Source organism: Anas acuta, chromosome 25 (genome assembly GCF_963932015.1).
Source record: "Anas acuta chromosome 25, bAnaAcu1.1, whole genome shotgun sequence".
In the NCBI taxonomy this organism is placed as follows: domain Eukaryota; kingdom Metazoa; phylum Chordata; class Aves; order Anseriformes; family Anatidae; genus Anas; species Anas acuta.
Genome location: NC_089003.1, coordinates 353,194 through 368,922, shown reverse-complemented (window position 1 = coordinate 368,922; position 15,729 = coordinate 353,194). Strand labels below are relative to the sequence as shown.

The following is a 15,729-nucleotide window of genomic DNA, read 5'->3' as shown; positions in this document are numbered from 1 at the left end:
ATGAAGCTTCATTTGGAACTAATGAGGGTAGCATCATGTTGAGATTTCGTTTAAAATTACAGTTGCCGAAGAGATTAAAAGTATAGCATGCTTCCCCTTTTTAATATTTTTTTCATATTTCAAAAGGGAGAGAATATTTTTAGTCAACTATCGCCCGAATTAATTGCAGTTAAATGCCGTAGAGGTACTATCGGAGAAACGCTACGTTTGTCCTAAAGCTATATATATATATTTATTTTTTTTTTTACTAAAAACACTTTTTTCCTCTCCACTACGAAAAACATCTGAAATATATTTCAAAAATACCCCAATTTTTTCAAAAACCCAATTACGACCAAGAATCGGTGTTCCGTAGTATTTATGGGACACATGATGCTCTAATATTTTTCAGGTACTTTAAGGTGAATAATCGGTTTTCTTGGTAAAACATATAATTCCCAGATAAACGAACCCGTATTTTAAGAACTAAGTACAAACATGTACGGGACAATCCCAAACCATTTCACACACGCACACACACAAGCAAACAAAACGGGTTTCGATCAAAAGAAGCAGAGGAAATTGATTTTTGTGCAATGCAGAGAGTTTCCAACCTCCTCAAACACATCAGCACATACACTTTGCTGGGGAGCAGGTAGCAACTCTAAAATTTACCTTCCCCTCTAAAACCTGTCTTAAAAGTAAGAAGCCAAATCAAATATCCTTGTACAGCTCGTAGATGGTTGCCATAAAATAATTCTGTAGAACAAATCCCATTTGAGTTCATTTTCTCTTAAATTTTATTCATCATTTCCAATTCCTCTCTGATTTATTTTATTTTATTTCGTTGCAGCCAGTACCGTAGCGATCTCTTAACCGCGGATAGAAGCCTGAATAGAAATAACTAGGCCTTTTCCGTATTTTAACCCCCTCCCACACTCTTAAAAAAAAAATAATCCGCTTTAATTTTCCTTTCCCATGACAAAATGGGTTTGGCGCTAGCAAACCAGCACCCCTAGCGTCTACCAGAAATGTTCTCCCCACACACCTCCAAGAAATCTCACACTCGCCACTTGTGATCCAAAATTAAAAAGACACCCCTCGCCCCCCCGCACACCTTTCTCCCTTTCGCCGCGAAACCGCCCCACGTTGCGGAAGTTTCTCACGGCAGATTTCGCTTGGGCTCTTTACCATTTCAAAGCAGACTCAGCCGGGGGGGCTGGTGGTGTTCCCCAGCCCGCCCCCCCCGACCTGCTACCCCACAAAGGAGGCGGGGGGAGACCCCCAGCCCTCCCCAAAAGCCTCCCGAAGGCACCTGCCAGCGCAGGGGGTTATTAGACCTCTCCCGCTCCTTACAAATGCACTCCTGCAGCTGAGCGGTTCTTTTGTCACTTCTCCTTCCTCTACCCCCGAAGAGGGGGCACTAAGTGGGGGTTGCCCCCCGGTGGGTGCGGGCCCCCGCTCCCAGCCCGGCCGCACCGCCCAGGTGTAACGCCGCCGGCAGTACCTACCTTGGCCAAACGTGGGGTCTTTCCTCTGAGTAATCCCCGAGGGTGTTAGGACGCTCCCTCAAAAGTTGGTAAGGCTTTGCAGGCGGAATCAGACCGAAATCCCCTAAAACCTCGCCCCCCCCCCCCCCCCCAGAACCCCGACCCGATCCAGCCTGGGCTATTCTGGTCTCTCTCCCCCGTGTTGCCTTTTCAATGAGATTATTTCTCGATAAGAACACTAATATCTCTCTCTCTTCTTCTTCTTCTTCCTCTTTTTTTTTTTTTTCGGTCGGGTTTGTTGGTGCCCCCTCCCCCCGCCCCCACTATTACACCACTATTGTCCCCGCAGGCGAGCGGAACTGCTCCTGGCAGCGCCAGGAGGCCCTCTGAGCATTTTGGGGTGGGAAACCCGCAAGTTTTGGTATTAATCTCATAGTTTGTCAGTCTTTGTTAAACAGCGAGGCGTGTCCGCAGCGCGGCGGCCGCCGAGAGCCGCACTGACCCGCGGTTCACCCCGCGCCGCTCCGCGCCCCCGCTCAGCGCATCCCGGCCCGGCCCAGCCCAGCCCCGCGCCGCTCCGCGCACGGCTCCGCGCTCCCCTGTCCGCGCGCTGCCCGCGCCTTCTGGCTCGGGCTGGGTTTAGGTATTTTTCGGGGTCTGTTCCCCCCGCAGAGTCAGTTGCCTGTTGTCTCCCTCCCCTCTGGGGAGCGCAGCCCTCGGCTTCGTGCCTTACGCCGGTCTCTCGCCCGAGGAGCTTCCCTAGCGCCCGACTTTTCCCATCCCGCACCCGGGGTGTGCGGTGCGCCGAGCAGGGTGAGGGGGAATCAGCCCACACCTGCTTTGCAACGGGAACACCAACATTTAAGCCGTGCGTGTTTCCCAGTCATCCTCGTGTATCTTTCTATTACTAACGATGCTTCGTTGTTACCAATTATGATTGTGATTTCACTAATGGTGTGCAACATTTAAAACTCGTGAAGGGACGGGGGTTAATGCCGTGTGCGCGGGGGAGCGGGGCTCCTCTGCGAGGAGCTGGCGGCAGTTCACCCTTTATATCTGCATTTACACCGCCAGTTCCAACCCCGTGTTTCTCCCCGTGATAAAGAGGTCATTTGAAAAGTAAATCGGGATTTAAAAGCACGTTCAGATGATTGTCTGGCAGGAAGAAAAAAAAATGAAGAAGGAAAACTCACTCTGAATTGTGTTTGCAGCGCCTGTCTGGCACTTAGAGACCCTCACCCCCGGGCCAGACCGAGTCTGTCCAGAGCAAAGGAGACAAATTAGAAATATTCTTGAAAACGATACCTTTAATTTCCTTCCTCTCTACTCCCCTCCTTTCCTCTCTCTCTCTCTTTACATCCCTCCAAACGAACCCACTTCAAAAGAACACGCAGACTCGTATTCCTAAATTGAAAGTTAAACGTTATGATGTAGGAGTGAATATTACAAGGAAAGTTGGGAGGTGTTTTTTATTGCCGTGAAATTATACCTGCTTGTTTTAATATTCCGAAAACAAATGGCTTTTACTATCCATTACCTGTTCTATAAACCTGAAGTAGAAATGACTGTTCTAGAGAGATAAGTATAGTAATTACAAGGGCGAAGAGATGGATTACCCAAGTTGCAACTAAACGGTAGCCCTTATATAGTGATATTTTATAAATACCAAGCAAATTCATGGCAATTAATTAAACCCGAGCCTTATCACGCGAAACAAAACGCTTTACGTTCTCTTGAATTTCACCTACTCTACGAATATATCGGCATCGGGAAAGCAAATGGATTTTCCAGAACGCCTTTCCCAGGGCTGTAATATTCTCCCTTTCTCTTCCAAGAAAAATGACTCTTGTTATAAGTATTTAGTCACTGAAAATATTTAAAAGCCAAGGGGGTGTGGGGGGGAAACAAATTTGCAGGGCTTTTTTTTTTTTTTTTTTTTCCGCAAGAGTTTGTCTTGCTTCGACTGTTTGCTTAAGAAGCTATGAAAAGACCTTCCTTCCCCAGTCCCAGTGCAAATAATATTTAGAGTTTGGAGGGTTCAAAGTCTGGCAGTGTAGAAATAACTTTGAAATGCCAAGGGAAATATTTATTATATCAGTTCATTAAACTGTTGCAATGACCAGAGTGGAGTCACATTTCCAGGAAGAAATATAAAACATTTCATTCAAATTCCGACAGAAAGTGTGCTGCAAAACAAAATTAGCTACTTTAACTGGACCAAGTGACGAAATTTAAAGATTTTAACACAGAAGTTGAAGATTTTAAACCATCAGTCCATTGATTTCGCCTATATATCATTACTATAGATTTAATGTTATTAAGGTAGAAATCCAAACAGTAAAGCTTGGACTTTTTTTTTTTTTTTTTTTTCCATGAGCATTGCACTCATACCGACTACATATTAAAAAATGTGTGGCGCTTGGTCTTGGAAGCCCGGGGGAGGAGGGATACAGGCACCTTTCCAAGTATTTTGGAAATGCTTCCAAAGAAAAATGTTAGAACACATTTTCACCAAACGTGTCAGATTTTTATTTTTTTTTTCTGTATAATTTAAGGCCTCTCCAAACAAAATTGACTCTGGAATGAAAATTATTTTTTAACTGCTCGTGTTAATATCCTATGGGGACCTCCACGTAATTGGATTTAATAAATGTATTTCCCCTTATATTCTGTTAATTTGACTCCAAATAGCGTTTCAGGGGCTATCTTAGAAAAATACTAAGAAGAAGCTTGACGTTTCCTCACTGGAGACCCAAATCAATCTACCTTATTTTCTACCAGCATCCCACCCCAAACCCTGCAGATCTCTTTCCTGCCTCTCCAGCTTGCAGCTGAAGGTCTCTCCTACCTCTCTATCATATTCTCCTATCTCTGCCCATAAGCAGAGACTCTTCCTCTAACCTCGCCCCCCTCCCTGCTTGCTTTCTTCTTTCTTTCTTTTCTTTCTTTCTTTCTTTCTTTCTTTCTTTCTTTCTTTCTTTCTTTCTTTCTTTCTTTCTTTCTTTCTTTCTTTCTTTCTTTCTTTCTTTCTTCTTTCTTTTTTTTTTTTTTTCACACTGACATCAGTCTATCAGGGTTACACACAAGACTGAGTCACGCACAGCGTAAACTTTTGACCCTCAACTTTTTGACCCCTCGAGCTATAATGCTGTACTAACAAGACCCCCAAGACCAGAGTTACCTTATACGTCTCTACAAACCGATGGCCCATCGTTTTCCCTATTTTATTTATTTTGTTTCGTGAATTCTCTTTCCAGGGGGGAACAAATATTAAAAAATTTCAGAGTTCTGCAAACTATTTAGATCTTTATCTCCAGATACCCCAGTGCTACCTTAAACAGCTGGAATTCTTCCCCCCCCCCCCCCCCCCCCCACACACACACACACTCCCCCTCCCTTTCCATTTTTTTAGAAGAACAGGAGAAAAAAATATCCCCTTAGCCACAGCTGGATTCACCTCGCCATGAATTGTTTTTCTTGCATTTGGCATTTCAGCTAGGTGAGTTGTAACTGCAGTAAATAGCCTGGATGGTTTTGGTTTGTTTTGTTTCGTTTTGGTTTGGTCTGGTGGGGAAAGAAAGGGGATGCTGCTGTGATTATTTTTGGAGCACCGGAGTGCTCGAGGACGAGCAGCGCCGTGGCCGCCCGAAGGGAGCCGGAGGCCGGCGGGAAGCGGCGGCGCTGCCGCTCCCGGCCTGGCCCGGCCGGGCCCGGCCCGGCCCGACCCGGTGGCGCCGAGCGAGCCCCGATCCGGCCTCGGCCCTCCTGGCAGTGAACTTGGTCTGAAGCGAGCTCTGCTGGCTGCTTGGGGACGTTACAGGCGAGGCGCTTACACCAAATCCGCCGTCCCGGGTTGGCCTTTCGCCCCGCTCTGCTCAGTCCCTGGGCTCCCACCCATGCCGGTTGTACAGAACATCCCTGCCTAAACAGACCCGTGATTTGCCACCGAGCAAACCTCCTCTTCACAAATCCTAACGCGGTAATTTGTTTTGACTTGAAGGGTATATATGTATGTATATATATATACGTACACATACATACACATGTTAAAAAGAGATAAATCAAAGGGGAAAAAAGCCTCATACAAGTCTTATTCTTTCAACGCTCGCTGTCAAAATAGTTTCTTTTTAAAGCTATTTAGGGTAACAGAACACGGAAAAACTACGCAGGGTAGACACCTCTCAAGTTAAGTTATCAGCCTCTTTCCAAATATCATTTATTTAAGTTTAGGACAGAAAATGTGGGGAGAAATCAGCTCAGATACTGAAATAGTCACGGCCTGAAAGAAAATTTCATTCTTAAATCCATTCTAGGAATGGGAAGAGACTCCCAAAGGAGGAGCCAAACCCCATAGAAGTCCTTTTCATGTTCCCTACTTACAGAAAGACCTTTATCAATAGGGGGAAATAAAGAACAATTTCTCAGACTGAAATTCAGCAGCGAGGGAGGGAAAGGGATTTGGGAAGTGGACCTGGAGGGAAGGGACTGTCTTTCCCTTCTTGGGGAGGTCATGGCATGTGTGTAGAATGGAGTAGTTTCAAGGGCTTTAAATAGAATGAAATACAAGAATTACAGCCCGAAGAGTGCAATTTCTAGACCCTGCTGCCAACACATCCCCACCAAGGCAAATAAGGAACCACAGCCTTCCAACCTTCATCTCTGTGGCCAAAGGGGGGAGAAGGAGAGGGAAGGGAATAGTAAAGGAGATCCCTTTAGCTTCTCAAAAACATAATCACCACGTTACAGTAGTGTGTCCGTATTGGAGCAATATGAACCACATCCATTCTTTCTGCAGCCCTCCTCTTACTGTGAGTCACCAACACACACAGGCAGTGGGACTTGGCAAATTGAGAGAGTGAGGGAGGGGGAGAGGGTGAGGGTGAGAGAGGAGAAAGAAATAGAGAAAGAAAGAGAGAGAGAGAGAAAAGGAAAGAAGGAAAGAAAGAAGGAAAGAAAGAAGGAAAGAAGGAAAGAAGGAAAGAAGGAAAGAAGGAAAGAAGGAAAGAAAGAAGGAAAGAAGGAAAGAAGGAAAGAAGGAAAGAAAGAAGGAAAGAAAGAAGGAAAGAAAGAAAGAAGGAAAGAAAGAAAGAAGGAAAGAAAGAAAGAAGGAAAGAAAGAAAGAAAGAAAGAAAGAAAGAAAGAAAGAAAGAAAGAAAGAAAGAAAGAAAGAAAGAAAGAAAGAAAGAAAGAAAGAAAGAAAGAAAGAAAGAAAGAAAGAAAGAAAGAAAAAGAAAGCAAGCAAGCTGTGGAGCTCATGTTTTCCTTAAAAAGGTGACCCAGCAGACCCTGGGGTCTGTGTGAGCAAGAAGTGTTTTGTTGTGATCTGATGTTCACCCTCTCCTCCGAGAGAGGAGCTGGGGCTGTACAAGTCTGCTGACCTCGGAATGATCCCTCCTGCCTATGAATTATTGATGAGATATGAGCTCTGATTTCTCCTTTCAGTATGCAAACCCCATTATACTGTTAAAATGGCGATTTAATCGTTTAGAATAGCTTCGCTTTTTTCCAACTCATTTGTGCCCCTTCCTTTTCATTTAATTCTCTTAATTAAATCCTTTAACAGATTTTAATCACTTTTTGTTGAATAAAATAAGACATCATACACATCTGTAACTAGGTTACCTTGGCAAAGTTTGTTTTTGGTGGAGTTTCTTTGTTTTGGTTTTGCTTCTAATTTGACCTGCATGGTTTCTTGTTTGAATTTTTAAAACCTTGGTGTAAGTAACTTTTATTTTGTGTCTTGCCATACACAGAGAGCAAAGAAGGCCTGAAAGTCACAAATATTTTAAGTAATAAAACAAAAAGTGATAAAAACAAATAAACCATGACATTCAAGATGGCCTGACAATGACATTGTAACATTGAGCTGGCTTTTACATTGAAGTGCTCATCAAACCTCCCTGTGCCAGTCACTAACACACAAAAACATTTTCCCCCATTTATTGCAGAATAAACCTGGGAACAAAACGGGTATTTTACAGGTGAAATTTCATCTTTTTCGTTCCTGAGCACAGCTGCCCCTCAGCAACAGCCTGGGCATTAGGGTTCCTCACTTGCCCTGGCACAAGGCCCTGGGGACAGAGCACAGCCTGTGCATGCCCCAAAAGTAAAGGACTTTGTAATTAATACAGATGTTCAGCTCGGCTCTTTCAGTCTGCAGAGCCCGTGGTGGCTCTTGGGTGAGAAATTACTGCTTTGGGGTTTGGCTTTCCCCCCACCCCCCAAAGAATTAGAGAAGCTTAGGCACTGTTTACTAAATGAAATAGGAAACCTCCAGGGAAGAAGAAAGGCTAAAGAGACATGTCAAAGAAAAGGAAAAAAAAAAAAAAAGAGGCAAATGTGAACATGGTTGTATCCGTTTTTAATAAGCCAAGGACTCCCAAGCTGCTGTGGCACAGGTGAGCTGATGAGGAGGCTCCTCAAGTCTTTGGGAGACTTTGCACATTTGATGCCAACAGACCCAATCTACCCAGGCCACCATCAGACTCAGTTTTGGAATGGTGGTAAATTAGAGGTTTTCCCAGTAAACACACAGAGTAATCATAGAAAGATCTGCACAACTGCAGCTTTTAAAAAAGAAAGTCTATTTTCCTTCCTAAGCAGTAGCCATTTCCAAGATATCCTCCATAGTTATATACCCTGTATTAAGGCATTTTGTATTTATTCTTTCTTCTACAGCTACAGAAGAAGTAATTGTCCAAAGTCTGAAGTATACCATTAATGTGAGAGAAATGATACAAAGGAAAATCTCCGCCTACCTGCACGGTCAGAGCTCCTTTTTCCTGTTTATCTTCCTTATACTTCCTTTTCACCAGCAACAGGGAGATTTTTTTATTTTTTTTTTTTTTCTTTAAAAGATGGGGGGAAGCCTGTGCTAAGTCTGTGATTCCTTTCAGGCTGTAAAATGGTAGCCAGTTATACTTCCCCATGCCTCACAGGAAGCTGAAGTTTAACAGACACACACAAATACCCCATCTTGTTAAAAAAAAAAAAAAAAAGTGTGCTACATGATGCAGGTAGAAAGCAGAGCTCGTGAACAGAGAGGACAAGGTTTCATGTGAGTAGTGAGAAGGGGGAGGATGATATCACTATGCCAGCAATAAAATCCAAGTCTTTTGCTGCAACATAGGCCTGGTGCCATCCCTGTGTTCAGGCAGCTAAAATGAAGGGAGTGGAACAGGATTGCTACTGGCATTATACGTTGTGACCCAAACAGACATCTCCTCCTTGCTGCAATGTCCTGTAGCTAAACTGCATTTCAAATTCCCTTTGGTCTGGCTATCTTGGTCTGTTTTTCCCTTGAAATAGCATGTTGTATACACCAGGTGATTAGAAATGGTGATACTTGAGAGAAAAACATTGTTCCTAGTGTCATCTGGACTGGATTTGGAAGGAAAGTTTGCTTGCGACTATATAAGAGACAAATCCTTTGAGTGGGGATGTGGGCATTGGACTTTAATGCATATGATGTATAAGGGAGATGTGGATGGATGGACAATTATATGGATACATGGATGGATGAATTTTGGAAACACAGTGTTTGTGAGTAAGTATGCATTGAACGTATCGTTACATTTTCAGATATATATTTAGGAGAGGATGTATGTCACTTTTCCTGCCAAAATCACTAGTTATCATATGAATTAGTCAAAATTATTTCTAGTTACCAGTACAAATCAGAAGGTTTAAGAATTACTAGGCCCACCACTTGGTCTAATCCCCAAACAATAACACACTTACCACAATAAACCTTTTCTTCCAAGTGCTTCTAACGCCATGTAGACAAAATGTCTGTAGCCTGTCATGTCTGTGTGTCTAAATTCACATTTAAAGACCATTCACTGGAATGCCGCTAGGATCTCATAAAATATCTTTATTATCAACTAAAAAGGAGGCATCCAGCTTGCACAGACATTAAGAAGAAGCAGTTCAGAATAAACTACAGACTGCTGAATAGGAAAGGTTTTCTGCATCCGGCTTCCCTTCTTTGAATTTCCAGCTTTTGCATTTAAGTTTACATGTTTTCAGGCAGACTCACTCAGGATTGTGCTGGCCACCCTCTAACTGGCCAGGAAAAAGCCAGAAGTTCAAATGATGATAGCAAAGATATAGGAGACACATGGAGCAGGACAGGAAAAACAGCCCGAGGAAGGAAAAGCAATCTCCAAAGTGTGCGAAAGGGGGACATTCTGCTTTGTGTAAAAGAGACGGACATGTGTCCACCAAATGTTGTCTTACCGTAAAAATCCCCGCTAAAGAGGAAAAAAAAAAAAAGCCTGTGAATACTCCAAATTCTAAAGCCTTTCTCTCCCCCCCCCCCCCCCCCCCCCGCATACCCCTGCTTTGAACTTTTTTTTTTTTTTTTTTTAAGTAACGAGGAGGGGGATAGATGTGAGTTGGTTCAGGTGTTGTCCCTCACCTCTTCTGCAGATGTGGTGTTTTGGGTTTCAAAAAGAAACCCCTCCAGGTTTTTGCTCTATTTTACTCCCTTTTCACAGCTGTGGAACTCTGGCCTCTGGCCGGAGCCGCGGGCAAGGGCAAGGGCCACCTGAGCACCCCTACCTATGTAGCAGGGGGAACCAGAGCCCATCACAGCCTTTTGCCATTTTTACCTAAGCTCCGAGCCATGTCTGGCTCTGCTCTTCTGTCCTTCCCCGCTAACTTGTTTGTTTTTCCAAAGAAGAAGGCTGCTGCCTGCCTTTTCCAGAACGATGTCACTTTCAGAGAGAGAAGCAAATCTGTGACATATAGGAGGGGTCCGTACACAAAATGCAGCCTCTCTGATTATTTTATTATTTTTTTTGTAGCACAAAAAAAGAGACAGACTGGAGACATAACAGCGGTCATTCAGTGTCTCCATATGGTAGAAACGAACTACGGAAATATGTGTTCATATTATTGAGGAAAAAAAAAAAAAAAAAAAAAAAAAAAAAAAAAAAAAAAAAAAAGCTCTGGTGGAAGGAATAATATACCAGTCTCGACACAGGCCGAAAGCAAAAAGAAGTGCCCAGATTTCCTGGGCAAGCAGATTAAAAGAATTAAAATCAAAATGTGCTAACAACCTGAAGAGCACAGACATAATACATCTAATTGAAATGCAAAAATACAGACCAGATTTGTGTCTACTTGCGAGCATTATAAAACACACCAAATCACCTCCAATAGACCAGCAAGATCCTCTTGTACTTGGCGAAGGACAAAAACAAACTTTGTCTGAAGTACACGTCCCCCGGCAAAGATACGGTGGAGCTCACCTTGCAACTATAGCGAATCTTTACATATTTTCTATTTCTCCCGGTTTCACAAAATTTACTGGCGGGCCTCGAAGCTGTGATGGAAATCTAATGCAATTTCATCTCTCGGGAGGATAAGAATTAGGACCTTCTAAAAGTGAGAAATAAAACTCGGAGAGAGGCAGACCCTCTTTCCTCCCAACTCAGCGTTTTTCCATATAAACCCTTAAAAATAGTTTGAGCAGATAATATTTCAGAAGAACTTACTTTCAGGACTCCAGTCTATTGGCTCTCTGGACTGAAAACTGGACCCGCAAAACATGTTCCCTGCAATTGCAGCGTTTATCTCATCTGGAAAAGTGCTCACCCATAGCTGCCCCTTACAAGCCAAACCAAGCAGTTAAAGTGTCACTTAACATTCTAGAGAATGTGAAATATATTGTACATTGTCAACTCCCCAAAACCATAAAACTAACTTTATGGACCTCACGTGACTTTTGAGAGCCAGTGAGGGGTATCTGTCTGAGGTCTGGGCGATTTTTACGATCTAACTTCTAGATAAAACCCTATCCATTTGACATCTAAATGTCATACCCACTTTTGGTATAGTTTGCTATTGGTAAAAAAAAAAAAAAAATCAAGGGAAGGCGAGCAAATGGTTTGGGATCTGACAGTCCACTTCACATTCCTCTCAAAATCACTTAAGAAGTACCTAAACAGTGGGAGATTAAGTTTGGTAAGTTTTAAGATCCAACTTTACTTGCTACGAACAAAAAGCCTAAGCTATTTTGTAGAGATGTCAGTGGCGTTTTGCCAAATAGAGCGACTTTAAACTGGAGTATCTCGCGCCTTGTTAGATTCCCTAGGTAGCAAAATTGCAACATTTGCCATCTTTGATGATGTTAAATTATATGCAGCGAAAATGACTCGTTGTAGTGAGTGTCAGTAGTTACAGAGTTGTAATCTGTTATTTACGTGTTGAGCCAGAGACTAGGATGTAAAATTAGTAAGCACAATAAACCGAGGACGAGAGGTAGAGGAAAGATTTCAGTTCAGCAAAGAAATAGTCTCTTTCTATATATACATATTATATATAATAAAGATATCTCTACAAACACACAGATACGTAATTCCATAGAACACAGGTTTATGTGTACGTATATATTGATGTAAATACCACTCTCTTTTAGAACGTTTGTGTGTGTGTATATCTATATCTATGTCTGACAATTCCTGAAATGCACGTAAATATACTTGGGAAGAATTTATGCCATGTTACTGTAACTTGAAGTACTTTAAACTAGTTTGTCTGATATGCTGCTGTGGGGTGGGGGTATCTCTGTTGTTTTTAGGTAAGCAGCGTCTGAGAAATGTGACAAGTTGTGTTTTCCGCGGAAGGTTTCCCGTGCAATGCCATGGCGTTATGTGAGCGAACATTTTGTGCTGCCGGGCTGCGAGCTCCCCGAGAGCTGCCCAGGAGATGTGAGGGCTGCAGCTCTGCTGGGATCTCCAGGCAGGCTGAGCTCCGTGCCAGGCATGTCCCTGCTTTAGCACGTACTGCGGACTCCTTGTGCAAGCCTCAGAGGTTGGGTATAAAGTGCAACTGGGAGCCTTTATGAGTAGGAGAAACGTTTATTTGACTTCAAGTAAAGCTACAAACAAATACAAAAAGCTTATTGGCAAAGTACTAACAGGCAGCTAGACATGACAGATGCCATTTTTACACATAACATTGCATTCACTCTGCCCACTACAAACTGTCTATTAGTCACATCAGAAATATTTCTAGTATTTACAAACATTAGAGCACTTTATCGTTGGTCCAATCTTATACATTTATATATAATTTTTTTTTTTAATAATGAAGTTTACCCACGTCTAAGAGTACATCTCAGAACTAGCCTGGGACTAGAAATCCCGGCCTGAAGTTTGAACTAAAACACAGACTGGACAATTTTATGACAGAAAGTTACAAGAGGTTTTTTATTATTATTTTTCCCTTCCCCCCTCTTTTTTTTTATATATATTTTTTTTATTTTTTCTTTTTTTTTTTTGTTTTGTTTCATTTTTCTTTCTGCGACTGTAGTGCAGGAACCCCCGATTTTAGCTTAGGCAGAGAAGAACTCACCCAAAAAACAGTAAACTCAGGAAGGGGAAAAAGCAACAAATAAACAATTGTATCTGTTATCAATTTATAAATAAGTTATAACATTTAAAGGGCTCACGTAAACATGCTAGCTTTCCAGAAAGCATCAAGAGAGCACGGACACATACATTTATAAGAACAACAAGAGCATGAGGAGCATCTGGAAATAAAATTTAATTAAAAATAATAATAATTAAAAAACCACGACATGAACTCAGTTCTGGGATAACGGTACCATACGCGTTGTTTTAGAATAGCAACAACATGCTGAAAAGAAGGTGCCTCACTGTACAGTACTCCAAAACTAAGATCTGCTGAGCTTTATTTATTTATTTACGTATTTATTTAATCTTTCCTCTTCTTTCCTCGACATTCTTCCTCTATAATTTATGGCTGAAAGGCGCTGCCCGCAGAGGCTAAGCTCATGCTTTTCAGTTTATTATCCTTCTTCCATTTCATCCTCCTGTTCTGGAACCAGATTTTGATCTGCCTCTCGGAGAGGCAGAGAGCGTGAGCGATCTCTATTCTCCTCCTGCGGGTGAGATATCTATTGAAGTGGAATTCCTTTTCCAACTCCAGGGTCTGGTAGCGAGTGTACGCTGTCCTTGCCCTCTTACCGTCTGGTCCAGTCATGTCTGAATAACACGGACAACAACGGGTTTTTGATTTCTGTTTCAAGTCTTTCTGATAGGATTTTTACTGTTAAGGCTATTTTTTAGTACGGAGGATAAATATTCACCGTCTTCGGGCAATTAGGAACGCTGCTCTTTCCCAAAATAACAGCCTCTCTACCCCTCCCCCCCGGTCTCCCTCTCTTTCCCGCACACCCCCAGACACGTGTAAAAACCCCCACCTTTGGTCCCTCCAGAACTGACACCCGCAACTCAATATTCATAATTTAACTGAAGAACCGAGATTTTGAAATCGCCTTTTTTCGCCCTGACTGGGTGTTTTTCTGCCTGCTTGCTGGGTCATCTGGTTTAATACTGCTTTCGTTCCTCCGGGAGAAAAAAAAATAAAGGGGGTGGTGGTGGTGATGGTCCTCGCTGTTCCCCGTGCTCTGTATTTCACCGCAATTTTGGTTGTGTCAAGAGCAGATTGTCAAGAATACACCCAGCAAAATCAGAGAAGGAAAGGACGGAGAGACCCATCTGTGCATATAATGCCATTTTAATGGTCAATTCTTTCTTTTCTTCTGCCCCCCAAGGAACACCCCCTTCCCTCAATTTCTGTATTACCTTCTCCCACCATACACATATAGCTACTAGCTTGAAACAAGCGCACATTTCGCGGCAAGAATAACGAAACTAAAATAAAATCTCCCCCCTCCAGGCGCCAGAGGCAGCCGTGATAAGAACAAGAAATGCAAAAAGCAATAAATAGCTGCGTTTCTGATCAAAGCGTTTCCACCGAATAAAGGGAAGGAGAGAAAATAGGGAGTGGGGGGGAAAGGAAAGGGGGGGAAAAAGCGGGGTGTGAGAAAATAAACAACGACAACGACAACGACCGAAAAAGAAGTAGCTGTACCATGGCTAATGTGAAGTTTCCTCATCCAAGGGAATATCTGAGGTGCCTGCCCTTCTGTTGCTGCGGTGGAGGTTGCGATGGGCTCTGCCTGCGCTCGGGGGATGCTGCTGCTTATTGGAGTGCCCTCGTCGGCTCCCGAGGACGCGCTGGTCTCGTCTAGTTCTGTGAAATTTGTGTTGGTGCTGGCAGAAGTAGCTTGGTCGGAGGGGGACGGGGCGGGCTTGCCTCCATGGCTCTCGCTGTTGGAGCAGGGAAGGGAGTCGGGAGAAGATAAGGAGCAGCTAGACGCCTGTCTAAACCTGCTCTCCTGAGCTGGAGAAGGGAAACCGCGGGAGCTCTCCCCCACAGCCCCAAAGTGACTAGAAGAGGCTGAGCGGTTGATGCTAAGGTCCATCCCATTGTAGTTGTAGCCATAAGAGCTGGAATGCATGGTGCTTGAATCTCTGTAAGAACCGTTCATGGAACTGCTGGTCCCATAATTTAGTAACTGATAGTCGGGGCCATTTGGGTAGCGCCCTGAGAACGAGTTTACAAAGTAAGAGCTCATTTGGGTTATTTTGGAGGGCTTGATTTGTGGCTCGTGGTCGTTATAACCCTGTGCTTGACGATTTATGATGTATTAATGAATTATAGCAATGCACTGTACTTCGTTTTTGCTATGTATGCGGCCAAATATGGGGGGAGGGTGGGGGTGCGTTTGGGAATCACGTGCTTTTGTTGACCAGTCGTAAATTCTCACTGATGACCTCAAGAGGTAATTCATGCTCTATGGTTACAAATAATGACGATCGCGGAGTCGTTAGGCCCAAGTCGGTGCGCGGCGCCCCGAGTCCCCGGGCGCGCCGGCGCCGCGCTCGCCCCACCTTGGCGGAGCGCGCCACCTGCCGGCCGCGTGGGGGCGGCGCAGGCGGGGCCCCGGCCCGGGCCCGGCCCGGCCCCGGCCCCGGCCCCGGCCCCGGCCCCGGCCCCGGCCCACGCTCGGGGTCCCCCGGCCCCGCTTTTTGCCTCTTCAGAAATCTGCGCAGCAGCAGGGGAGATCCTGCCGCGGCGAGCGCGCCCGCTCTTTCCATGTGGCTCTTCTCGCCCCGCTCGTTCTCTTTATTAAACCATTATTTCTTCCTTTGTAACAGCACTGCGGAAGTTTTAGAGGCAGCGAGGGATGAGGTGTTAAATCTCTTTTAGGCCAGGCAGCCTTTTCCTTTGATATTTGAAGGGGGGCAATGCGAAGCTGCTACGGGGGAGCGCGGCCGCGCGTGTTTATTTCCGAAGGCTTCGCCACTGCTCCGGGAGAAGTCGAGCTTCCTGGCACGCTGAGCGTGCTACCAGCGATGCAGTCGCACCGTAACTGGGGAGC

The 15,729-nt window shown here is 44.2% G+C and overlaps 2 protein-coding genes across 5 annotated transcripts in view; both read right to left on the bottom strand.

Annotated features, from left to right (window-relative positions):
• The window catches only part of HOXB3 (homeobox B3), a 57,408-nt gene that overhangs the window by 30,214 nt on the left and 11,465 nt on the right, over positions 1–15,729 (bottom strand). For 3 of the 4 annotated variants that reach the window (XM_068661104.1, XM_068661112.1, XM_068661111.1), the window contains exon 1: positions 1,491–4,832. The exons of the other annotated variant lie outside the window; for it this stretch is intronic. The gene's annotated coding sequence lies outside the window, so the exon portion shown is untranslated. Of the gene's footprint in view, positions 1–1,490; positions 4,833–15,729 lie in introns of those variants that run through there. 4 annotated transcript variants of the gene reach the window in all.
• HOXB5 (homeobox B5) lies at positions 12,315–15,720 on the bottom strand. Its single transcript, XM_068661114.1, has 2 exons — positions 14,376–15,720; positions 12,315–13,483 (listed from the first exon to the last, which is right to left on the bottom strand). The coding sequence occupies exons 1-2, from the start codon at positions 14,920–14,922 to the stop codon at positions 13,236–13,238; spliced, it is 795 nt and encodes a 264-aa protein (XP_068517215.1). The 5' UTR covers positions 14,923–15,720; the 3' UTR covers positions 12,315–13,235.